General features: G+C 39.4%; 3 protein-coding genes across 4 annotated transcripts in view; 1 reads left to right on the forward strand and 2 right to left on the reverse strand.

Moving 5' to 3' along the window:
• LOC137996333 (uncharacterized) overlaps positions 1 to 932 on the reverse strand; it is a 988-nt gene extending 56 nt beyond the window's left edge. The window contains exon 1 of the mRNA XM_068841734.1: positions 1 to 932. This exon is cut by the window's left edge and continues 56 nt beyond it. Within this exon, the coding sequence (XP_068697835.1) occupies positions 124 to 921 (798 nt within the window). The 5' untranslated portion in view covers positions 922 to 932 and the 3' untranslated portion in view covers positions 1 to 123.
• LOC137996293 (uncharacterized) overlaps positions 1 to 10,000 on the reverse strand; it is a 132,646-nt gene that overhangs the window by 53,993 nt on the left and 68,653 nt on the right. The gene's annotated exons all lie outside the window — the stretch shown is intronic.
• Positions 4,434 to 10,000, forward strand: part of LOC137998125 (tetratricopeptide repeat protein 28-like) — a 61,179-nt gene continuing 55,612 nt past the window's right edge. The window contains exons 1-3 of one of the 2 annotated variants that reach the window (XM_068844554.1): positions 4,434 to 4,634; positions 4,885 to 4,933; positions 5,989 to 6,037. The gene's annotated coding sequence lies outside the window, so the exon portion shown is untranslated. Of the gene's footprint in view, positions 4,635 to 4,884; positions 4,934 to 5,681; positions 5,740 to 5,988; positions 6,038 to 10,000 lie in introns of those variants that run through there. The other variant, XM_068844551.1, reaches the window with a different exon arrangement.

Here is a 10,000-nt window from a genome sequence, read left to right on the forward strand (position 1 = left end):
AAACCGACGTTTCGGAGTAGACATCACTCCATTATCAAGGTAAAAATGTTCTATGATGCTAAAATTACAGTATTAAAAACGATTGACGCTAAGAATTAACATAATAAGCACGTGCGAAATTGGCTATAAGAATACTTTAGCACGAATGGAATCCGATTGCACATTGAGGCTAGGCTTAAGTGTTCTTATAAATAACATTTCAAACACTAAGCAATCAAATTTGTTTTTACATTTTTTGAGCACCTCAAAGCGTTTAAGCAGGTCCCGAGGGATCGACCCGTGTGCGTTCTTATAGTGTCTGGCAATAGCCGAGGACTGTTGCTTATGTCCCTTTACACGATTGTGTAAATGTCCGCGTGTGTAGCCTACATAACCTTCATCACAAAGGCCACATTGAAATTTATATACAACACACTGCTGATTTATGATCGGCGGCTTTGCCTCTTTCACTTTCAGTTCCTGTTCAATTTTTCTGCTGGTAAATACAGGCTGGATGGTTTTGTTTACTTTCAGGCTCAAATCCTTAAGTTGTTTTTTTACAAATTCTGCTGAGTTTTGGTCTTTAAATGGCAAGACTACTCGAACCATGTTATCCGTCTCTTGGGCTGTTGATAAAGGTCGCGGTTGGTCGCAGACCTTTGAGTCAACAAAGCGTTTGATAGTGGAATTTACGAGTTGTTTCGGGTACTTTAGGCGGGAGAAAACTGACTTCAAACGGTCACATTCGTCTGAGAAGTGTGACCAAGAAGAAGATAAACGGTGTGCTCGATCGAGCATAGTTCTCAGCAAGCCATTCTTGTACCGATTGTCAACATTGCTCTGAAAATGCAGAAGGAGACCTGAATTCGTGGGTTTTACGTAGACCTTTGTCTCTATCCGGGGAGATCGATTCAGTAACTGAGTTCCCAGAAATGGCAACATACCATTGCTTTCAGTTTCCATGGTGAATTTTACGGATGAATATGCAAGGTTTAATGTGTCTAGAAAGCTAGATGCTGCCGCCATATTCGGCATGATGGTCAGGGTGTCGTCTACATATCTTCGATAGAACGAAGGGAGTTTTCCTTGTCGTTCGAGGTCTTCTTCGATTGAGGTCATGAAAACATTAGCGAGCAAGGGGCCAAGGGGAGAACCCATGGCCACACCATCAGTCTGTTCATACAAGGCTCCATTGAATTGGAAAAGTTGTTCTTTTGTAGCTACTCTGAGAAGGTCAACAAGGTCCATTTTCGTCAAATTCAAGTCGTACGTAATACGACCTCCTGTTTCTTTTTTTTTGGATTAAAGTTAGGAACTATGTCGGCACACATTCCTTTTATGCATATCTGTTTATTTTCTAGAGTGATCACGATCATTCAGAACTTTCTTAGTTTGTGACTGACGCACGCACGCAAACAATTAACCAATGCTGCTTATCCATAAATTAATTTAAGGCGAGATTCATTATTTCTGCTTAAGAGTTTGTAACGACTCGAGGAACATATCAAGGTGATAAGTGACATTATCTTGAGGGGTGTAATAAGTTATTTGTTTTTTGTGTGACCAAACCACATACTGCCCTCCATTCTCTCCTTGCACATCGAGAAAGTAAGTATTTCCAAAGTTTTGGAGTTCAAAGAATTTAATAAAACAATTATTCCATTCGCGCTTGTTGGATATGAGACTGGTTATAGCCAACACGCACTCATGAAATAATTGTGTCGAAAACATTGAGAATATTCGTGACTGTTATATGAAGTGTTTTGTCGTAGCCTCGTTTTGAGTATTTTTCCCAGACCTCGTGGTTAGGAAAAAAGACGTATCGAAAGCGTTTTTGGACTTGTTGTTGTTCGGTTTTCTACTACTTCTTACTTGTACTTGTGGATAGAATCGTGGACGTTAAACCTGTTGAGATTTTCTGTGATTTATTTGGTGTGCACTGGATTTCTTTCCTCACAATTGTTGATTAAATAAATTGTCGGTTGGGCGATTTTAACCCATTGTTTATTGCTTTCATCGCCCCACTCCATTTGTGCGAAATAAATTTGTCTATAAAACACTACCACGAAAAAAACCTCAGTACCTATCAAATAAAGACATTACAGCATGGAAAATGCTTTGTACGATTTTTATTCACTCGTTGTTTCCTATCAGAAAACTCACTCGTTCGCTGCGCTCACTCATTCGTTTTCTCAACTCGCGAATAAAAATCGTACGCGCGCATTTTCCATGAAGTAATCTCTATATCTTGAATTGTTCCTGAAGGGAGAAGGTTTTAGTTTTTGAATCCTCTTAGATTCAAAATTGAGGGTGTCACAAAGCAAATGACGATTAAGAATGCATTCAATCAGTTTTAGCTATAACAAACCCTTAATGTCTTCTCGCTTTAAGTCTTACTTAAAGCTAAGCAAGACCAGAGCCTCGTATAATGTTTGCGTTCTCATTACAACTTTGAACCTCGCCAAATGAAACCATTACTTGAGGAGGGGGCATTGGGGTCTAGCAGAAACCGAAAAACCGCTCAAAAATTTACCAAAAATCGAAAAACCGAAGTGAATTTCGATTAAAACCGAACGTTTACAGACCCGGATTTCCAAAACCTTGATCCATCTGATACATTAGTGGCACCTGAAGGATACGGACTAAACTATGTTAATTTCGCAAACGCTCGCGGTTGAGGAAAACAGAAGCCAAACAAGCAAAACCGAAAACCGCGTTGGATACCAAATCCGAAGAACCTCTTGTATTTTGGCCGAAAACCAAAAACCAAATGCTAAAATTCAAAGAAAAACCCGAAACCGTAACTCGCTCAAAAACCGAAAAACCAAAGTTTCTCGGTGCAAAAACCGAAAAACCGGCCTAAAAAATGGCCAAAACCGAAAATCCCAACGCCCCCGTCCTTGAGTTGTTCGGAGCAATGGAACAGTCATTTCACCTTGATCTGTTCTCTTGAGAACGTTTTAGCTTTCCTCTCCAGTTCTACTTTTTTGCATATAAGGTATAAATGATTTGTGTTATGAAAGTTAAAAGTTTTTGTACAAGATTCGATAATGCATGGATAACCAAATTAAATCATCAAATTTTGCAGAGTCATTTCTTGTCTTCGAGGACCTCGCATCGATTAGCATCCATTTTGGAAAGTCAATACTCACTGTTACTCATTTCTTAATAACACAAGCAAGTAATTTATGTGTGATAGACCAGTTCTGATGACTTTAGCGTTACTTTTTGTTGTTTTCTTTTTACTCGGTTTGGATCAAGTTAGTAACTATTACGGTCGGAATTCCTTATATGTTTATTTTCTAAAGTGATCACCGTCATTCATGATCAGTTGCGAATGACGCACCCAAATGATGCACCATTATTATTTGTTCCTTATTTTTTTTCTCAGCCGGATTCATTCTCCTTGCTCAAAAGGTTTTAAAGAGGAGCATTGCAATGTATTTAGTAATATTAGCTTGCTGGGGGTAATAAGTTATTTGTCTGTCGTCGCAAGGTATAGTGAGGAACATTAGCTTGAGGGGTGTAATAAATTATTTCTTTCTTGTGTGGATGGGGGCATCTTTCACTTCCCTAAACTTAATTGTAAACTGCGTAACAAGCAGTCTGGCTAAAGTCCCCCACAAAGTATTGTAAAATTAGTCCTGAAAAGCCCCGTATGGGGAGAGACTAATAGCAAATCATTGTATCTCATTGTATCGAACTATATACTGCCCTCCATTCTTTCCTTTCACGTCGAGAAAGTAAGTAATGATGTATCTTAAATTGTTCGTGAACAGAGAAAGTTTTAGTTTTTAAATCCGTTTAGATTCAAAATTGAGGGTGTCACAAGGTAAATGACGATTAAGAATGCGTTCAATCAGTTTTAGCCATAACAAACCCTTAATGTCTTCTCGCTTTAAGTCTTACTTAAAGCTAAGCAAGACCAGAGCCTCGTATAATGTTTGCGTTCTCATTACAACTTTGAACCTCGCCAAATGAAACCATTACTTGAGGAGGGGGCATTGGGATCTAGCAGAAACCGAAAAACCGCTCAAAAACTCACCCAAAATCGAAAAACCGAAGTGAATTTCGATTAAAACCGAAAGTTTACAGACCCAGATTTCCGAAACCTTAATCAATCTGATACATTAGTGTCACCTGAAGGATACAGACTAAACTGTGTTAATTTCGCACGCGCTCGCGCTTGAGGAAACCAGAAACCAAACAGGCAAAACCGAAAACCGGGTTGGATACCAAATGCAACAAACCGCTTGTATTTTGGCCAAAAACCAAAAACCAAATGCTAAAATAAGGAAAAACCCGAAACCGTAACACGCACAAAAACCGAAAAACCAACGATTTTCTTGTGCAAAAACCGAAAAACCGGCCTAAAAAATGGCCAAAACCGAAAAACCGAAAATCCCAACGCCCCCGTCCTTGAGTTGTTCGTAGCAATGGAACAGTCATTTCACCTCGACCTGTTCTCTTGAGAATTTTTTAGCTTTCCTCTCCAGTGCTACTCTTTTTGCATACTAGGCATAATTGATTTTGTTCTGAAAGTTAAGAGTTTTCGTGCAAGATTCGATAATGCATGAATAACCATATTCAATCACCAAATTTTGCAGAGCCATTTCTTGGCGTCGAGGACCTCGCATCGATTAGCATCCATTTTGGTAAGTCAGTACTCACTGTTACTCATTTCTTAATAACACGAGCAAGTAATTTATGTGTAATAAACCAGTTCTGATAACTTTTGCGTTACTTTTTGTTGTTTTCTCTTTACTCAGTTTGGATCAAGTGAGTGACTATATCGGAATTCCTTATTTGTTTAATTTCTAAAGTGATCACCGTCACTCATGATCTGTTGCGAATGACGCACCCAAATGATGCACCAGTATTATTTATCCCTTAATTTTTTCTCAGCCGGATTCATTATTACTTCTCAAAAGGTTTTAAAGAGGAAAGTTGCAAGGTATTTAGACCTATTTAGTAATATTAGCTTGATGGGTGTAATAAGTTATTTGTCTGTCGTTGCAAGGTATAGTGAGCAACATTACCTTGAAGGGTGTAATAAATTGTTTCTTTCTTGTGTGTTCGAACTATATACTGCCCTCCATTCTTTCCTTTCACGTCGAGAAAGTAAGTAATGATGTATCTTCAATTGTTCGTGAACAGAGAAAGTTTTAGTTTTTAAGTCCGCTTAGATTCAAAATTGAGGGTGTCACAAAGCAAATGACGATTAAGAATGCATTCAATCAGTTTTAGCCATAACAAACCCTTAATGTCTTCTCGCTTTAAGTCTTACATAAAGCTAAGCAAGACCAGAGCCTCGTATAATGTATGTGTTCTCTTTACAACTTTGAACCTCGCCGAACGAAACCATTACTTGAGGAGGGGGGGGGGGGGGCATTAGGGTCTAGCAGAAACCGAAAAACTGCTTAAAACCGAAAGTTTACAGACCCGGATTTCCAAAACCTTAATCAATCTGATACATTAGTGGCACCTGAAGGATACGGACTAAACTGTGTTAATTTCGCACGCGCTCGCGGTTGACGAAACCAGAAACCAAACAGGCAAAACCGAAAACCGGGTTGGATACCAAATCCAAAAAACTGCTTGTATTTTGGCCGAAATCCAAAAACCAAATGCTAAGATAAGGAAAAACCCGAAACCGTAACATGCGCAAAAACCGAAAAACCGGCCTAAAAAATGGCCAAAACCGAAAATCCCAACCCCCCATTGTCGTCGAGGACCTCGCATCGATTAGCATCCATTCTGGTAAGTTTCTCACTGTTACTTATTTCTTAACAACACGAACAGGTAATTTAGGTGTGATAAACCAGTTCTGATGACTTTTGAGTTACTTTTTGTTGTTTTTCTCTTTACTCAGTTTGGATTAAGTTAGTGACTATGACGGTCAGAATTCCTTATAAGTTTATTTTCTGAAGTGATCACCGTCACTCATGGACAGATGCGAATGACGCACCCAAATGATCCACGAGTATCATTTAACCTTATTTTTTTCAGCCGGATTCATTATTCCTGCTCAGAAGGTTTTAAAGAGGAACATTGCAAGGTATTTCGTAATATTAGCTTGCTAGGTGTATTAAGTTATTTGTCTGTCGTTCGATCGAACTATACTATCCTCTATTCTTTCCTTGCACATCGAGAAAGTAAGTAAGTGATGTATTTTGAGCTTTTTCATTTACAGTCACGTGTTGTCAATCCACGGTGTTTGAGTAGGCATAAATGATCTGTATTAGAAAGTTATATCCCACAAGATAACGTTTTACCGAGAGACTTGGCAGTGGATAACCACATGAAGTTAAAATTTTTAGAGTTATGCATCAGTCAATTCCAACTGGGCCCTGCCCCCCCGTGAAACTGCGGGGCACTTTCCCGCCTTGTCAGTCCCGAGGGTAGGGCTGTAGCTAATTTATCGCAACCCAGGGGCCGGGCATTAGCCAATCCCGGGGGCACCCCCGGGCTTTTCACACCCACGTGGTTTATATCTAAAACATGGAGAATTTCCGTAGTTATGTTTTCTGAATTTTAATATGTACGTTAATCTAAAAAGCAAATTTCAAAGCAAATAGCGTGAGCGTGTAAAAATTGTCACGTTTCGCGACAGGCCGCATTTTATTCATTCTATATGGCATTATATTATACAAATACCGGTTTTTGGAAATAATATAAAAAGGTTTCCAAATTTGAAATCAAGGACTATAAATAAACATGTATAATTAAACATATTTCACATCAGACCACCATGTTATCAGTGAATTGGTGGCTGAATGTTTTTTATCATCGGTTTGCAACGGTTAAGAATGTTATTGCGAGCTTCGAATTTCAGAAAACGTGAATTGGGCCTCAAAAGAGCGATCTATTGCAGACGTACGAAAATGAAAACTGGCGTTAAAACGCTGAAAACGACAGTAATCTATAATGTAACGAATAGAACTTGTTGCATGGTTGATTGGAACGATCCCGGGGGATGGGCATTTGCCCTCTACTTTCGTCCCCACCGCTGGGCATTTGACAACTTAAGTGCCCCAGCCCCCGGGAATTTGCCATCCATAAGAAAAAAAAGGCAAATTCCCGGGGGCTAGCCCCCGGGGGTGAGGGCGGGGGGGGGGGGAAGGGGGAAACTAAAACTTTGGTTTTTGAAAAGCATCAGTTTGGACCAACACTGGTAAGTCGTTCATTCAGTTTACTTACATCTTTTTTCTTATGAATAAATGACTCATGCTATGCAAAGCAGTTTCAATTACATACAACTTGCTCTTTGAAGAGATATTTTTTCGATCGGTGGTGACTCGGGATTACTCGGAATAAATCGGAATGCCTTTCGGCTGTAGTCGAACCTGCTAAGACCTGCTGCAGTAAGTTGTCATATTAGAAAGTCAATTCATTTGATTTTCAAAACTAAGCCCGGCAAAAAAGAGAAGAATCCGTTTTAAAATAGAAGTGAGTGATGGGCATAACATGAAATGCGTTAAGGAGGAAATTATTATAAAAAATTTGTGTTATTTTGGATTAGTATTCGAGGTCTCTTAATTGGTATCATTTCTAAATCAGAAGTTTTGTCCTACTTCATTACATATGACATATTTGTTCTCGGAGATAAAAGGCCTTGTAACCTTGTTTGCTCTTGCTGAGCAATTGTTAACCAATCAAGATCAAAAGTAGCCTGCGTAGCAAGCCTTTCCGTGGGGGGGGGGGGGGGGGGGGGGGTCATAAAAGATTTTAATGTCTTCGCCCCGCAAAAAAATGGGCGAGACAAGAGGGAAACGCTTGTAGACAAACCCCTGCATTTTGAAAACCGGCAAGCTGACCGGTCATGTATGTCATCGGCTGTCATAAATTGACCAAGAAAGTATTTGGTCTTCTATAGTGGAAATGAACTTTGGGCAAGAGAAGCTTAAATAATTTTACAAGGAAGTAACGAAAATAGATAGTCAACCAGAAGACCTCCAAGTCCAATTATGGAAATCTTCTCGTAAGAATTTCCCGCGATGATAAGATTTTAGTGTTTGGTAAGGCAAATTGCATGCGGGAGCTAACCACTATAAAGAGGTTCCAAATGTTGAAAACAAGTGCTTCTGATGAAATGTCAGCCTACCTGGAATCCGAAAGACTATTGTTGCCTAACTACTAGGTTTTCAAACACAATTTTCTGTTCGGTGTTTTAACACCTTGTTCTTGGTGCTTGTGTTTGTATTCAAGAGTGTGATGTTAAAACAACTACAAATAGTGTGGCACTTGCTTCTGCAATAAAATTCCAAGAGTCGTAACAACACGTAGGTCAGTCGACCTGCCATCAAGTGTTGGGCGCATTATCTTCTGTAGAACTGCTAATAACAGGCTATTATTCGAGCGTAATGCATATGAGCTCTTGTTCTTGACCTTTATCTAGTCACTAAGATAAGATGGCGTTGATCCATAAATTGATTTAAATTCGATAGGCAATGGGTGCCCATGAAGTTCTTAGAGAGCTGGAGCTATGTGTGAGAAATTGGGTATGTCCATATTGAGTCTACCAGCAGCATTTTGCACACGCTGTAATTTAGAGAATTTTACATTTGGTAGTCCATACATTAAGCAATAATCATGCCGAGAAGTAATAAAGGCATGCACTGTAGCAATTAAACAAAGTTTGTGAATCGGTCGATCATAAACTGAAGTTGCAGTTTTAATTCTAGCTTTTCTCACAAGACCATCTGCTCCCGGATACGTAAGAAGTACCAGTCCAAGCTACCATGTTCTTCTTAGAGTTGGTTCCATTTCTAAGACCAAATCCTCCTCTTGGAGGTTTTCTCTCGGTCTGTACCATTTGTTTCTGGGCAATAAATTTGGCGCGGAATATTTTATCCAACACTTCCAGAACTCTTGGAGGTTGACTAGCAATAGAGTTATTTTCATAGAGTTATGACATTAGAGTTAGAGTTAAGTTTCCAAAATCCTGAATTCAAGATTTTGGAAGGCCTGAATCCCGAATTCAGAAATACAGAAAGTATCCTAAACATGCATAAAAGCTAACCTTAGGCCTAAGGTTAGCTTTTATGAATGCTGGCTGAGGATTTTGGAAACTTAACTCTAACTCTATGACTTAACTCTATGAAAATAACTCTAAGAATAGCTGTCCCCGAACTCTTGAACCCGTTTTTCAGTGCCTCTCATGAGATGCCACGGATTCACTCTCTCTTCTTGTTCTGGAGCTGGAGGCGGAAAATGGTGGCCAATAAGGAGGTCGTTTGGAGTGACAGGAGGGCTTTCCCAGATTCATTCTGAACTGGGATAAAGAGGTCGATTGTTTACCAAATATGTCACTTCTGCAAGATGTGTTCACCTCTGTTCCTCCGTGAATGACTGCTTCTTGGAAGTGGCTTCCAACGTTTGTCTCACGGCTTTAATAAGACTTTCGACTACTCCATTCTGATGGCTTGCACGAGGTACGTTCCATTCCCACTTGAATGTGCATGAAAATTCATTTGCCAAGACACTCTGAATTCTGGGGATATCCCAACCTTGCATTACTTCTCTTAAGTATTGTTCTGCCCCAACAAAGTTCGTTCTGCAATCTGAGCGACGCAAATCGACCAAATGCCATGAGAAATGTGTCGGTACTTGTAGCGCCGTATGAGTGGATGAAAAATTTATTGTCTTAACGTGTTAAGCTGTTAGTTGTAAATTTATTCATAGTTTTTGCCAGAAGTAGTTGATGTGTCGTTTTTGCGAACAGGATATCATCGGACTCGATGGATGATATTTAGAACTTTTTTACCACAGTTTTGTAAGTATTCGTCTTGTTCGTTTGTATATTTCCAGCCTCACAATTCATGTAAACTTCATTTGTAACTTTGTAAATTTTATTTATCCTTTCATTTGAATCGTATATGATCTAGTAACAACGAATTCAGGCTGTGGCGACTAGTCTTTTTATATTTAACTGTGGCGGCTACGGCCGACCACAATTATTAAAAAAACTGTGAGGAAGTTTTTAGCATCAGTAATTATTACGGCTGCGTGTCTTTCCAAG

Source organism: Montipora foliosa, chromosome 3 (assembly GCF_036669935.1).
Source record: "Montipora foliosa isolate CH-2021 chromosome 3, ASM3666993v2, whole genome shotgun sequence".
Lineage (NCBI taxonomy): Eukaryota > Metazoa > Cnidaria > Anthozoa > Scleractinia > Acroporidae > Montipora > Montipora foliosa.